Source organism: Nicotiana attenuata, unplaced genomic scaffold (assembly GCF_001879085.1).
Source record: "Nicotiana attenuata strain UT unplaced genomic scaffold, NIATTr2, whole genome shotgun sequence".
NCBI classification, from domain to species: Eukaryota; Viridiplantae; Streptophyta; class Magnoliopsida; order Solanales; family Solanaceae; genus Nicotiana; species Nicotiana attenuata.
The window spans coordinates 1,242,705-1,259,132 of NW_017670268.1; the positions used below are offsets into that span (position 1 = coordinate 1,242,705).

The 16,428-nt window shown below is 45.2% G+C and overlaps 1 protein-coding gene across 1 annotated transcript; it reads left to right on the plus strand.

Moving 5' to 3' along the window:
* Positions 1 to 1,555: 1,555 nt before the first annotated feature.
* LOC109236995 (uncharacterized mitochondrial protein AtMg00810-like) lies at positions 1,556 to 15,811 on the plus strand. The gene is made up of 2 exons (XM_019403238.1): positions 1,556 to 1,717; positions 15,173 to 15,811. The coding sequence occupies exons 1-2, from the start codon at positions 1,556 to 1,558 to the stop codon at positions 15,809 to 15,811; spliced, it is 801 nt and encodes a 266-aa protein (XP_019258783.1).
* The last annotated feature ends 617 nt before the right edge of the window (positions 15,812 to 16,428 follow it).

The window sequence follows — 16,428 nt, forward strand, 5'->3', positions numbered from 1 at the left end:
TGGGGCATGATTTCCACATATATGGGGTTGCTTTGATGGACTCCAGGAATTTGGGCGTAGTGATGGTTGTTGGTTGATTTTTGGGGATCAGGGGTAGGTTGTGGTGTGTTTTGAGGAGTGTGGTAGCTGGTGGTTTGCGGGTATTGAGTTGGGTGGTGATGATGCTGCGGAGGAGTAGGTACTAGTGGAGGATTAGGATCTTGAGGAGGTGTGGCATATTGATGGGGTGCGGGATGATTTGGTTTGTTTTTTTGTGTTCTAGGGAGGTGCAGGGTTTTGGGCATTTTGTTGGTTGACATCGGGGACGTTCAGGGTAAGGGAAAGGTTTGCCAAGTTCGGGACCTGCTCAAGTTCCCCTTGTAGTTCCAGTGTCCTTTGTTCCAACAGTAAAACCAAGTCATATTGTGCCGGAGTTCTCCGACCATCCAAAGTCTTGACATTCTCCTCATGCGTAGCGTTGTCTTTTCTGATATTGCTTGTATGATCCATTCTGGCTTTTCCTTTGCTTTTAGGATCACTTGGAGCAGGAGGAGGTGGAGGACCTCTAGATCTGGTATGATATGCTGATGATGCCATTATGCACGAACCAACCTTAGGGGATGGGAATAAACAAATAAAGAAAAGAAGAAAAACGAAAAATGTAAACATGTCAGTAAGGAGTATTAAAAGGATGTTTGCGGTATTTAAACATATATTGCGGTATTGCAAATTCGCATCCTAATTGGGGGACCTCGTTGTGCCCAAGGTAGGCCTAAGCGACATATATATTTGAAGAAAATCGATGCCAATAAATTAACAAAATTTCTACTAAAATGAGAATAATGATGAAAGAGTCACTAATGGCATTTGCCTTATTACAACCAAAGCCTAAAACGAGTCTAGAAAGAAAGTAAAACATAATTCCTAATTTATTTGATCCCAGATGGACCTTCTCCATGCTTCGCCTTCTTTGCTCGATCGACCAGATTCCCCAGGTCGCGCATGTCCAGAAGCAGATACGCCCTTGCTAGGAGCCCTCCTTCATTGCCATCCGTGTTTTGACAGCCTACACCCTGTTTCTCATCTTCCCTTCAAGCTCCATCAACCCCTGCTCCAAATATTCCAACCACTTTGTTGACGTAGTAGCGATTTCTCTCTACTCGTTGATTGCTTCCATATCCGGTTTATGTTGTTCCAAATGCCTGGCTTCAGACTCGAAAACCCTTTTGTGCAACAAACTGTATTTGACTTGTGCTTCAGCAGCATTGTCTACAACCCTATTATTCAGATTAATCCCTGGCTTGACATCCCCTGCTATATCATCTACTAACCATGACGGATATAAGTGCACATGGCCGGCATGATACCACTTTGGCTCTATGGTATCTTTCTCTACAATGATATTTTGATGCCACATATGTTGTGCCTCGAACTTTAATGGAATGGAGTTCCCCTGGAAGTCTGCTTTGTATTGAACCATTATGGAAACTTATGGTATAACCTGTTTTCTCCCAACTTGCCTCATAACTCTGATAGGAGCATAAGGATAGAGCGCCCTCAATCCGATTAGCGCTAGATGAGGAGTATCTCTGGACCTGATGATGAATTCACTGCTAGGGAACAACTAAAACATCAAATGTACCTTGTCATCTGTCAGATTGTTGAAGAAGTGTGCCCAGGTCACAGCGTTTTCCGGTTGCGCAAACCTGTTTGGGATAAATGTCATTCTCTTCGGATGGTGATAGGCTATGTGGTCATTTTATGGTCGTCGCGGAAATTCTTGGTGGTATTCTCCCCTCTGAAGGTGTTCCAACAACCTTACTTGCAGCAAAAGATTGCAACCCTCTAAATGTCTATACCTTTATGCAACGATCTAAAGCCCGATATATATCAGCCAGAATCATAAGGGCAATAGTGTAAGTTTTCCCCTCAATCCCCGCCATTAAAGCCTTAGTGACCATAGCTAGGCAAGTGTGGATCCTTTCTCCTTGTATTTGAAATACCAGCATCCCCAAAAAACAGACAATGAATACAAAAACTCAGCGGTGAGTCCAACCCAAAAAAGTGATGGCAAACTCATCATGATACATGCGGTATGACTTGCTGTGTCCATAACGCTCATAGAGGAAATCGAATGGTATATAAGACTTCTTCAAACAGACTAAATCATTATTTTTCATGAAACCCATCATTTTCAAGAAATCTTGAGGAGTGCAGTTTTCTGGTACCAACAAACTAGGACTATCCCACAGGAGCCCAGCGAAACCTCCTACTTTTTCCAAAAGGGGAGTCATTTCTATGTCACCAAAACGGAAAATGACTCTCTTCTTATCCCGGAACATAGTAGCGGCCTCGACTAATGCATTGTTTGGACTGAATGTCTAACATAGAGGGTAAATTTCCGAGGACTCTTTTCACATGGTTTTTGTCACTTGGCCGAAGATTTTCTCACCAATCTAGCAGCAAAGGTGGAATATTTCGAACCATGTCGAACCTGGGGACTTCGTTCCTCATCTCTGCAAACAAATAGAAGTAGCCCTTCCCCCCTCTAGATTTGGCTATTTACACGTTAATGATCAATGTATTGGCATGTTTTCTACAAATAATGCACAGATCCTGATTGAGTCCATTGGGATTATAGAAATCCCGGCGGACTTTGGACAAGGCTTGACTTAGCGAGTTATTACGCGGATTTCATTCTAACTCATAGTAGGTTTGGACATGATGCATGCACAGTTAATATTAGAATGGGGGTTTCTATAAGAGTCTAGACCGGTACCCTCAAGCGGACAACTTGAGAGGGAAAGGCACAGAACCGTCAACTGCACCATTGATCGACTAGTTTTACCGCAAATAAGCCTTTCCAAATTTAAAAAGCTGATTTAGGAAGAGCGCGAACACTCATCAAATGCCGCTATGGTATTAAATACGCGCGAGTGAATATGGTGTGGAGCATGATTTATGCAAAGATAAAACAACACGCTGTCAAATATTTTGCATGTTGAAAGCAGTAAATGCAGTATTGAATGAAACGTAAAGACAAAGAAGGGAAAACAAGGAAGAAGTTAGTTCCCGCAATGTGAAAATTGGGGTAAAGTAGATAAGGGAGTGAGGGCGGGGAGAGACATGATGTAGCAATTCTAAAAATGTCTAAAGGAAAGCGCATGTTATTACCAAATTAAGCAAAAATTTGCATGTGAGTTCAAATAAAGGGAAAGCGGGGAAAAGGGTGTACAGGTAGCAAATAAAAAGGAAATGGGAGTGGGATATTCATGTAACAGCAAAGATAATAAAGGCACGCTTATCAGAGTAGACTAATTCATATAAACCAAGTTCACTTATGGTAAGAGCCTAAAAAATCCCCAGCAGAGTCGCCATGCTGTCGCGCCCCTTTTTCATGCAAAATCGGGTTTCAACATGTGACAACTCTTTTAAGGAAGGTCTTATAAAGAGAGAGTCGCCACCTAACGGGTTTGAGGTGCGTTAGGGAACCTATTTTGCAGATAACTGTGTTTGGACTAGTCTGCGTCACCAAAGATCGGGTAAGGTCTCGAAATTATCTCTAAGAGAAGGTGTTAGGAACTCTTCGAGGTTCACAACTATGGGTCCCGACCGAACTCAATTACATGAACTAGTCTATGTGATCAAAGACAAGAAAACGAGGAATTTGGGAAGTTCATTGTTTAACGCAAATAATTGATATAAAGACAAGATGGGGGGTCCTAAATTTTTTAGCCTAAAGGATCACCCCGTGCAACATAAATAATGATTCGTAACTCCCTCAAGATGGGGTTTTACTCATATTATTCAGCGGGCATAGACTATCATCTCCTTCTACCCGATTACTATCTTTAAGTTGTTACATAAAGCGCACTAATTGATTCTAAACCGTGCCCTATGCGTGCATTACCCGTCCCATGCCTATGGTCCAGGAGGCTTTGGACCTCTATTTAGGTAGTTCTAGACTTCGGTTAGGCTGCTCAAAATGATAAAACTAATCGACATGCAAAACATGTTAGACTTTATATAAAAGCAGTTAAGGGCTCAAGTTAACCTCCACACTTTGACAACGAATGCATGCAAACACATCGGGCATTTGAAAGTTTCAAAATTGAGACGAGTTAAAACCATTAAGCCCTATAGACATGATTTCTATGTGAACATGGATTTCAAACATGCAGCAGTTTCAGATACAAAATAAAATCTAATAGACGTGATTTTTAAACGGGTGCATAGTTTAGGGAGTCTGATATTGCATGCTCATTATTGAGACTACAAGTTATAAGTTATTGATCCTGTAGACATGATTTCTAAGTGATTCTGTATTCTAGCATGGTAACGTTGTAATTTTGACGTATTAGATATCTAGTCGTTATGGGATTATGAAGTGAAGTTGTTTGAAGACATAAGGCTTGCAGCATTATGTAACGACCCGGCCGGTCGTTTTTGGAATTTACGCCCCGATTCTCCATTTACCGCTTCCCCTAAGTTCATTTCTGCTATTTTGGTATGTCGGGACATTCGGTGTTAGGATTCGGAGTGTTTTGGGACACTTAGTCCCTAAATGAGAGCTTAAGTGTTGAAAGATGGTCCGTAATCGGAACAGTGTGAAGACGACCTCGGAATGGAAATGCGATAGTTCCGTTAGCTCCGTTAGGTGATTTCAGGGTGTGGAGCGTGTTCGGAATGTGTTTTAAAGGCTCGTAGCTCATTTAGGCTTGAAATGGCGAAGTTTGAATTTTTGAAGTTTTCGGTCCGATAGTGAGTTTTTGATCCGAGGGTCGGATTGGAATTCCGGAAGTTGCAGTAGCTCTGTCATGTCATTTGGGATGTGTGTGCAAAATTTCAGGTCATTCGGGCAAGGTTTGGTTAGGTTTTTGATCGAAAGTGTGTTTTGTTGGAATTTGAAGTTCTTAGGCTTGAATCCTTGATTAATTCGTGTTTCCGGCGTTGTTTTAGGTGGTTTAAGGTTTGGTACAAGTTTGAATGATGTTATGGGACGTGTCCGTAGGTTTGGTTGAGGTCCCGGGTGCCTCGGGTGTGTTTCGGATGCTCAACGGAGCATTTTGGTGTTTCAAAGTGTTGCAGAAAATCCTTCAGCTGTGCAGGTCCCAATTCCTTCTTCGCGTTCGCGTCCTCCTCTACGCATTCGCGTAGAGTAATTCTGGAGGATGACAAGTTTCTTCATTGCGTTCGCGATTAGTGCTCCGCGATCGCGTAGCTTCACACGTTTCTTAACCGCGTTCGCGTCAGGGCTGTCGTGTCACATAGACTTATTGGACTCCAAGGGCTGGGCTTGATTTTCATTTAATGCGTTCGCATGACCTATGTCGCGTTCGCATAGCTCACTGAACCCAGGCCTTCGCGTTCGCATCCATTCCTTCGCGATCGCGAAGGGCATTTTAGGTCCCTTTATATTTTCCTTCTTCGCGAACGCGTGCTGCCTTTCGTGTTCGCGATGCTTTAGACCCCTGAACAGTACTTAACATTTCAAAAATGAGGTTTTGCCATTTTTATCAAAACTCAAGGTTTGGAGCTCGGATTTGGGAGAAATTTCAGGAGTTTTTCAAGGGTAATCACTGGGTAACGATTCTCTACTCTCCTATGACTAAAACCCATTAACCAAATCGCAAATTCACCCTTCAATTTCGTGTTTTTGAATGGGAAGTGGGTAAACTTCTTAGACCTAACTATGGGGTTTTGAGGGGGCATTTGACCTCCGATTTGGGAGATTTTTATATGGTTAGACTCGTGAGAGTACGAGGGTTCTGAAAACGTAAAAATTATTCGATTCCGGGGTGTTGGCCTGGAGGGCATTTTTGTCATTTCACCTAATTTTACGCCGTAGCTTTGAATTTATTAGCAAAACCAGGTGTTTGCGATGTTATTTACAATATGTAATTGAATTTAATAGATTTGAGCCATTTGGAGTCGGATACTCGTGGCAAAGGCGTGGTTTCTAGTTGATTTTGAGTCGGTTCGAGGTAAGTGGCTTGTCTAACCTTGTGTGGGGGACCTTTTCCCTTAGGATATGATCTTGAATATTTGAATGCCCAGTACGTGAGGTGACGAACGCGTACTTGAGCTAATTGTTGTAAATCTGTTTCTACTTGAAGTATTTAAATTGAGCTTTCTTGTTTACTTGTCCATTTTAACTATAAGTTTGTACCTGTGCTAGCTTAGAGACTCATGTTTAGCTGGCTTACCTGCTTATTTGCTTTAACTGTGCTATTTGTACTCTATGAAGCATGTTAGGCTATAATTTACTACTTCGTGTCCTGATTTTTAGCATTGTTCCGAGATTTAGGAATCGTTGTTGTTGTGTGTTTAATTTGGGACTACGGGACGGCTTCCCAGGAGATCCCCTGTACTTGAGATATTCTGGATTGTGGGTGCGGGATACCAAGAGATCCCTGGCACATGTGTTTCTATATATATATTGGGATACCAAGAGATCCCCGACTTACTTATTGAGGATACTAAGAGATCCTCGGGATACCGAGAGATCCCTAGTGTTGATGATGAGGATACCAAGAGATCCTCGGGATACCAAGAGATCCCCCGGCTACTATTCCTTGTGAGGGCAGTTTTCCGTGTATTGTTACCTTTGCTTTCTATTACTGTTCTTCCTTATATACCTGGTTTAGATTCTCGCTGTAGACTTTATTTAAACTATTTCTGTTTTCTCATTATTTATTATGTTATCTCAGTAGGGCCCTGACCTTCCTCGTCACTACCCAACCGAGGTTAGGCTTGACACTTACTAAGTACCGCTGTGGTATACTCATGCCCTTCCTGCGCATGTTTTTCATGTGCAGATCCAGGTACTTCCTCCCAGACGTATCATCCTCGTGGTGGAGAGTCCTAGCTGAGACTTGAGGTATATCTGCTACGTTCGCAGACCAGGAGTCTCTACTCTATTCCGACTTTAGCAGATAGTTCCTTTTCTTTCCTTTCATGTTGTTTAGACATTCTGGTGTAGAGAAGTTTACTACATTCTATTAGCCTGTATTTCCCGTGAGTTTCCGGATTTTGGGATTTAGTTATAGACTTCCGCATATTTTGAGTTGTATAGGCTGAGTGGCCTTATATATACAATTGTTACTTCCGTATGTTCAGTTTTAAATTATTATTCCGCAAATGTTAACTCGTTATTCCGCACTGTTAGGCTTACCTAGTTGTTGGAACTAGGTGCCATCATGACATGTTCATGGAGGGTGAACTGGGGTCGTGACAAGTTGGTATCAGAGCTCTAGGTTCATAGGAGTCACGGAACACAGGCCGGTTTATTAGAGTCTCGCTGATCGGTACGGAGACGTCTGTACTTATAAACGAGAGGCTATGTAACTGTTTAGGAGAAATCTTAATTTCATTTGAACTCCTTATCGTGCGATATTTCGAACATCGATTCTAAACTTCTGACTTCTATTCTCTCCCAGATGGTGAGGACATGTGCTACTCGTGATGATCAGGCACCCGCGCCCCCTCCTGCAGCTGTCAGAGGCCGGGGCCGGGGGAGAGGTCCAGGACGCGCACGTGGTGCAGCCAGAGCACCTGCGCGAGCCGCCGCCGAGGTATCACCAGCAGATCCAGCCGGAGCCCAGGCACCTGGCACACCTACTACTACCACTACTACTCCAGCGCTCCAGGAGACTTTGGCTCAGTCATGAGCATGTACACCACCTTGGCTCAGGCGGGGTTGCTTCCCATTGCTGCAGCCACATCCTAGGCCGGGGGAGGAGCACAGACTCCCACCGTCCGCACTCCTGAGCAGCGAGTGCAGGTTGAGCAGGTTCCCGAGATTATTCCGGCACCGCCTGCAGCACCAGTTCAGCCCGAGGATGGGTCAGCTGCTTCAGAGGACGAGCAGCGCAGGCTTGAGAGGTTCAAGAAGTATGATCCCCCAGTGTTCAGTGGATTAGCATCAGACGATGCCTTAGGATTTCTAGAGGAGTGTCATCGTATTCTTCGCACTATGGGCATAGTGGAGTCCAGCGGGGTTTCTTTCACTGCTTTTTAGCTTCAGGGAGCTGCCTATGATTGGTGGCGCACTTATGAGATAGACAGTCCAGTCGAGGCTGCTTCACTGACTTGGACCCAATTCTCAGACATGTTTATGAGAGAGTTTGTTCCCCAGAGCCTCAGAGATTCATGGCGCGCAGAGTTTGAGCACTTGCGTCAGGGTACTATGACAGTTTCAGAGTATGCCATCCGTTATACCAGGTTGGCCAGGCACGCACCGGCTTTGGTTGCTACAGTTCGAGAGAGAGTTCGCAGGTTCATTGAGGGCCTTATTCCGCCCATCAGGTCTAGCATGGCTCGAGAGTTGGAGATGGATATTCCTTATTAGCAGGTAGTGAGCATTGCTAGGAGGATTGAGGGTATGCTCGCCAGGGAGCGAGGAGAGAGGGAGGCCAAGAGGTCTCGAGAGTCGGGTCACTACTCTGGTGCCCGTACCCCATCAGCAGGTCGTTATGGTAGGGATTATGCGGGTCGCCCTGTTCATTCAGCTCTTCTAGCAGCCGGCAGTACTCCAGCTCCGCCTACAGTTTCTAGCGCGCCTCATGCGCGGGGTGTTTCCAGAGGTCAGTCCAGCAGGCCTAGTCCCAGCCAGTCACAGCCACCGCATCCTCCCAGAGCTTGTTACGAGTGTGGTGATACACGTCACTTGGTGAGGGATTGCCCCAGACATGGGAGGAGCGCGCCCCCACAGACTTCTCAGCCACAGCGTGCTCCTCAGGGTTCTCAGGCCATGGTCACAGCTCCAGCTGCTACCCCACCTGCCCAGCCAGCTAGGGGCGGAGGTCGGGGAGATAGAGGTCGCCCTCGCAAGAGGGGTCGGGCCAGATATTATTGTATTCCTGCTCGCACTGAGGCTGTTGCCTCCGACTCCTTCATCACAGGTATTATACTGGTTTGTCACAGAGAGGCATCGGTTCTATTCGATCCAGGCTCTACTTACTCTTATGTGTCTACTTACTTTGCTCCGCATTTGGGTGTGCCTCGGGATTCTTTGAGTGCCCCCGTTTATGTTTCTACTCCTGTGGGAGATTCTCTTTTTGTGGACCGCATTTATCGGTCATGTTTGGTTACTATTCGTGGTTTTGAGACCAGAGCAGACTTATTATTACTCGGTATGGTGGATTTTGACATTATTTTGGGCATGGACTGGTTGTCGCCCCATTTTGCTATTCTCGATTGTCACGCCAAGACCGTGACGCTGGCTATGCCAGGTGTTCCGCGTGTTGAGTGGAGTGGTACTTTAGATCACACTCCCAGTAGAGTTATCTCTTTTCTTAAAGCTCAGCGCATGGTTGAGAAGGGGTGTGCCGCGTATTTGGCATATGTGAGAGATGTTAGTGTTGATACCCCTTCTGTTGATTCTGTTCCAGTGGTACGGGATTATCCCGATGTATTTCCAGCTGATCTTCCAGGCATGCCGCCTGATAGGGACATTGATTTTGGGATTGATCTGTTGCCGGGCACTCAGCCCATTTCCATTCCTCCGTATCGTATGGCTCCTCCTGAGTTGAAGGAGTTGAAGGATCAGTTGCAGGAATTGCTTGGTAAGGGTTTTATTCGACCCAGTGTTTCACCGTGGGGTGCTCCTGTTTTGTTTGTGAAGAAAAAGGATGGTTCTATGCGCATGTGTATTGACTACCGCCAGTTGAACAAGGTTACAGCGAAGAACCGTTATCCCTTGCCTCGCATTGATGATCTGTTTGACCAGCTTCAGGGCGCACGGGTGTTTTCTAAGATTGACTTGCGCTCAGGTTACCATCAGTTGAAGATTCGGGAGCCAGATATCCCGAAGTCTGCCTTCAGGACTCGATATGGCCATTACGAGTTCCTTGTTATGTCATTTGGGCTGACCAATGCCCCTGCAGCTTTCATGCATTTGATGCACAGTGTGTTCAGGCCATATCTTGACTCGTTCATGATTATTTTTATCGATAATATTCTGGTGTATTCCCGGAGTCGGGAAGATCATGAGCAGCATCTGAGGACCGTGCTACAGACCTTGAGGGAGAAAAAGTTATATGCAAAGTTCTCAAAATGTGAGTTTTGGCTGAGTTCTGTGGCATTCTTAGGCCATGTAATTTCTAGCGAGGGTATTCGGGTGGATCCGAGGAAGGTAGAGGCCGTGCAGAGTTGGCCCAGGCCGTCCTTAGCTACAGAGATTCGTAGTTTCCTTGGCCTGGCGGGTTACTACCGTCGTTTTGTGGAGGGATTTTCATCGATTGCTGCCCCTATGACTAGATTGACCCAGAAGGGTGCCCCATTTCAGTGGACAGAGGAGTGTGAGGCGAGCTTTCAAAAGCTCAAGACAGCTTTGACTACAGCCCCTATTTTGATGTTGCCTACTGGTTCGGGGTCTTATACTGTCTATTGTGACGCCTTGAGAGTTGGCCTTGGAGCAGTGTTGATGCAGGACGGTAGGGTGATCGCCTACGCGTCCAGACAGTTGAAGATACATGAAAAGAATTACCCTGTCCACGACCTTGAGTTAGCTGCCATTGTTCATGCCTTGAAGATCTGGCGTCATTATTTATATGGAGTGCCTTGTGAGATCTATACTGATCATCGGAGTTTGCAGCACTTGCTCAAGCAAAAGGATCTCAATATGCGTCAGAGGAGGTGGTTAGAGCTGCTGAAGGATTATGACATCACTATCCTGTATCACCCAAGCAAGGCCAATGTGGTGGCGGATGCCTTGAGTCGCCGGGCGGAGAGTTTGGGGAGTTTGGCATATTTACCAGCTTCAGAGAGGCCTATGGCGATGGATGTTCAGGCCTTAGCCAGCCAGTTCGTGAGATTGGATCTTTCGGAGCCCAGTCGGGTTCTAGCCTGTGTGGTTTCCCGATCTTCCCTATTTGACCGTATCAGGGAGCGGCAGTATGATGACCCTCATTTGCTTGTCTTTCAGGACAGGGTCCAGCGTGGGGATGCCAGAGATGTGACCATTGGAGATGATGGAGTATTGAGGATGTAGGGCCGGATTTGTGTGCCCAATGTTGATGGTCTTCGAGAGATGATTCTAGCAGAGGCCCATAGTTCGCGGTATTCCATCCATCCGGGTGTCGCGAAGATGTATCAGGACCTGAGGCAGCACTACTGGTGGAGGCGGATGAAGAAGGATATAGTTGGTTATGTGTCTAGATGCCTCAACTGCCAGTGGGTAAAGTATGAGCACCAGCGCCCGGGTGGGTTGCTTCAGCAGATAGAGATTCTGGAGTAGAAGTGGGAGCGCATCACCATGGATTTCGTGTCGGGACTTCCACGGACCTGGAAGAAGTTTGATTCCATTTGGGTTATTGTGGACCGGCTGACCAAGTCCGCTCATTTCATTCCTGTGTGTACCACTTATTCATCGGAGCGATTGGCCGAGATTTATATCAGGGAGATCGTCCGTCTGCATGGTATTCCAGTTTCTATCATTTCGGACAGAGGTACTCAGTTTACATCGCGGTTCTGGAGAGCTGTGCAGCAGGAGTTAGGCACTTGGGTGGAGTTGAGCACAGCATTTCACCCCCAGACGGATGGACAGTCCGAGCACACTATTCAGATTCTTGAGGACATGCTCCGTGCGTGCGTGATTGAGTTTGGAGGGTCTTGGGGTCATTTCCTGCCATTGGCGGAGTTTGCTTATAACAACAATTATCAGTCCAGCATTCAGATGGCGCCGTATGAGGCTTTATATGGCAGGAGGTGTAGATCTCCGGTGGGTTGGTTTGAGCCGGGTGAGACCGGGCTATTGGGTACAGAGATGGTTCAGGATGCATTGGAGAAGGTCAAGGTGATTCAGGACAGACACCGTACAGCCCAGTCTAGGCAGAAGAGTTACGCGGACAAGAAGGTCCGTGATGTTTCATATATGGTTGGTGAGCGGGTTCTGCTTCGGGTCTCGCCTATGAAGGGCGTCATGCGGTTTGGGAAGAAAGAAAAGTTGAGTCCGAGGTTTATTGTCCCTTTTGAGATCTTGAGGCGAGTTGGGGAGGTTGCCTATGAGCTTGCCTTACCTCCCAGTTTGGCCGGAGTTCATCCGGTATTTCATGTTTCGATGCTCCGGAGATATCACGGGGATCCGTCGCATGTGTTGGATTTCAGTTCAGTCCAGCTAGACAAGGATCCATCCTATGTTAAGGAGCCAGTGGCTATTTTGGACAGTCAGGTCAGGAAGTTGAGGTCAAAGAACATCGCTTAAGTGAAGGTTCAGTGGCGAGGTCAGCCGGCCAAGGAGGCGACTTGGGAGACCGAGCAGGATATGCGCAGCCAGTACCCTCATCTTTTCACTACTTCAGGTATGTTCTCTATGCTCGTTCCAGGACGAACGAATGTTTAAGTGTAGGAGGATGTAACGACCCGACCGGTCGTTTTTGGAATTTATGCCCCGACCCCCATTAACTGCTTCCCCTAAGTTCATTTCTGCTATTTTGGTTTGCCGGGACGTTCGGTGTTGGGATTCGGAGTGTTTTGGGACACTTAGTCCCTAAATGAGAGCTTAAGAGTTGAAAAATGGTCCGTAATCAGAACAGTGTGAAGACGACCTCGGAATGGAAATTCGATAGTTCCGTTAGCTCCGTTAGGTGATTTCGGGGTTGGGAGCGTGTTCGGAATGTATTTTGGAGGCCCGTAGCTCATTTAGGCTTGAAACGCCGAAGTTTGGATTTTTGAAGTTTTCAGTCCGATAGTGAGTTTTTGATCCGAGGGTCGAATTGGAATTCCGGAAGTTGCAGCAGTTCCGTCATGTCATTTGGGATGTGTGTGCAAAATTTCAGGTCATTCGGACGAGGTTCGGGTAGGTTTTTGATCGAAAGCGTGTTTGGTTGGAATTTGAAGTTCTTAGGCTTGAATCCTTGATTAATTCGTGTTTCCGGTGTTGTTTTAGGTGGTTTAAGGATTGGTACAAGTTTGGATGATGTTATGGGATATGTCCGTAGGTTTGGTTGAGGTCCCGGGGGCCTCGGGTGTGTTCCGGGTGCTCAACGGAGCACTTTGGAGTTGGAAAATATTGCAGAAAACTGAACTCAGCTGTTGCAGACTTTTCCTCTTCACGATCGCGGCCTCCCTCTCGCGTTCGCATAGTGTAATCTTGGAGGGAGGCCAGTTTCTTCATCGCGTTCGCATAAACTTCACCGCGTTCGCGTACCTATGCCAGTCAGTTCTTCGCGTTCGCGAACCCTTGCACGCGTTCGCGTAGAACAACTTCTAGACCTCAACATTTTTCCTTAATCGCGATAGCGTTACAGGCCACGCGTTCGCGTAGCTTTAAAAATCCCAGGCCTTCGCGTTCGCATCCTACTCCTCGCGATCGCGAAGAGCATATTTGACATCTTCCATCTTTCTTCTCCGCGAATGCGATCTAGTCTCCTCGTTCGCAATGCATTGAGTGTCTGGACAGTATTTAACATTTCAAAAACGAGGGTTAGCCATTTTTAACAAAACTCAAGCTAGAGAGATCGGATTTGGGAGAAATTTCGAGGGGTTTTCAAGAGCAACGATTGGGTAACGATTCTCTACTCTCTTATGCTTAATACCCACTAATCTAATCACTTTCATCTTTAAATTTCGGATTTTGAATGAAATTGGGTGAAAGTTCATAGACCAAACTATTGGGTTTTTAGGGGGCATTTGACCTCCGATTTGAGAGATTTTTATATGGTTGGACTCGTGAGAGTACGAGGGTTCTGAAACTGTAAAAATTATTCGATTCCGAGACGTTGGCCTGAAGGGCATTTTGGTCATTTTACCTAATTTCACGCCGTAGCTTTGAATTAAATAGCAAAACCAGTTGTCTGCGATGTTATTTATGATATGTAAATGTATTGAATAGATTTGGGCCATTTGGAGTTGGATACTCGTGGCAAAGGCGTGGTTTCTAGTTGATTTTGAGCCGGTTCGAGGTAAGTGGCTTGTCTAACCTTGTGTAGGGGACCTTTTCCCTTAGGATATGATCTTGAATATTTGAATGCCCCGTACGTGAGGTGACGAGCGCGTACCTGAGCTAATTGTTGTAAATCCGTTTCTACTTGAAGTATTTAAATTGAGCTTTCTTGTTTACTTGTTCATTTTAACTGTAAGTTTGTACCTGTGCTAGCTTAGAGACTCATGTTTAGCTGGCTTACCTACTTATTTGCTTTAACTGTGCTATTTGTACTCTGTGAAGCATGTTAGGCTATAATTTACTACTTCGTGTCCTGATTTTTAGCATTGATCCGAGATTTTAGGAATCGTTGTTGTTGTGTGTTTAATTTGGGACTACGGGACGGCTTCCCGGGAGATCCCCTGTACTTGAGATATTCTGGACTGAGGGTGCGGGATACCAAGAGATCCTTGGCACATGTGTTTTTATATATATATTGGGATACCAAGAGATCCCCGACTTACTTATTGAGGATACTAAGAGATCCTCGGGATACCGAGAGATCCCTAGTGTTGATGATGAGGATACCAAGAGATCCCCGGCTACTATTCCTTGTGAGGGCAGTTTTCCGTGTACTGTTACCTTTGCTTTCTATTACTGTTCTTCCTTATTTACCTGGTTTAGATTCTCGCTGTAGACTTTATTTAAACTATTTCTGTTATCTCATTATTTATTATGTTATCTCAGTAGGGCCCTGACCTTCCTCGTCACTACCCAACCAAGGTTAGGCTTGACACTTACTGAGTACCGCTGTGGTGTACTCATGCCCTTCCTGCACATGTTTTTCATGTGCAGATCCAGGTACTTCCTCCCAGACGTATCATCCTCGTGGTGGAGAGTCCTAGCTGAGACTTGAGGTATATCTTCTACGTTCGCAGACCAGGAGTCTCTACTCTATTCCGGCTTTAGCAGATAGTTCCTTTTCTTTCCTTTCATGTTGTTTAGACATTCTGGTGTAGAGAAGTTTACTACATTCTATTAGCCTGTGTTTCCCGTGAGTTTCCGAGTTTTGGGATTTAGTTATAGACTTCCGCATATTTTGAGTTGTATAGGCTGAGTGGCCTTATATATACAGTTGTTACTTCCGTATGTTCAGTTTTAATTTATTATTCCGCAAATGTTAACTCGTTATTCCGCACTGTTAGGCTTACCTAGTTGTAGGAACTAGGTGCCATCACGACATGTTCATGGAGGGTGAACTGGGATCGTGACAGTCTCAAACAAGCATCTAGACAATGGAACATAAAACTCACTGATGCACTTACTCAGAATGGCTATAAACAGAGTGCATTTGATCGCTCCTTATTCACTAAGCACCAAGGAGAAGAGGTGGTCATTATACTGATATATGTGGATGATTTGCTAATCACTGGGAGCTGCTCCAGTCTAATTAATGATGCCAAGACAATTTTACATAGTAAGTTCAAAGTCAAGGACTTAGGCACATTAAGATATTTCCTGGGAATTGAAGTCTCAAGATCAAAGAAAGGGATCCTACTTAATCTTAGAAAGTATGCTTTGGAATTAATCTCGGAGACAGGTTTGAGTGGTGCAAGGCATTTTGCTACTCCTATTGGATTGAATCAAAAATTGACAACAGTGGAATATGACACATGCATTGGGAAGAAAGGAGATTCAGAGTTAGAAGACAAATCAGCCTATCAAAGATTGATAGGAAGATTGCTATACTTAACTATTACTAGGCCTGATATAAGCTTTCCAGTACAAACCTTGAGTCAGTTTATGCAAAAACCCAAACAGTCACACATGGAGGCAGCATTGAGAGTGGTGAGATACATCAAGGGAGCACCAGGAATGGGGTTATTGATGGAAGCAGGATCAATTGATCAACTTAGTGCATACTGTGATTCAGATGGGCATCTTGCCTCAACACAAGGAGGTCTGTGACAGGTTATGTCGTGAAGTTAGGGAATTCCTTGATTTCATGGAAATCAAAGAAACAACCTACAGTGAGTAGGAGTTCAGTAGAAGCTGAATACAGAAGCATGGCAGCTGCAACTGCAGAAATCACATGGCTGACAGGAATGTTGGAGAACTTGGGGATCAAAGTGTCTAAACCTGTTTCTCTGTTCTGTGACAACAAGGCAGCCATTCAAATTGCTGGAAATCCAATGTTTCATGAGAGAACAAAGCATATCGAGATAGATTGTCACTTTGTAAGAGAGAAGATCAAAGCAGGGCTCATACATCCATGCCATGTTTCCTCTTCTTTGCAATTAGCTGATCTCCTAACAAAGGGATTGACTGCTGCACAACATTGCTTCCTAGTATCCAAGCTTGAAGTGTTAGATGTATTCCACCCTCCAGCTTGAGGGGGAGTATTGAGAGTTAAAAGGATAGAATGCGAGAAGGAGTATTTTAGACAATACACACTCACACATGTGATAGGCACGTGAGTGATTAGTTAAGCTGTTAGAGTTTAGTTAAATATTGTGTAATGACATGTACAGTAATAACAGAATAGAAAATTGATTTCATCTCTTCTTCCTTCTTCCTTCATTCTC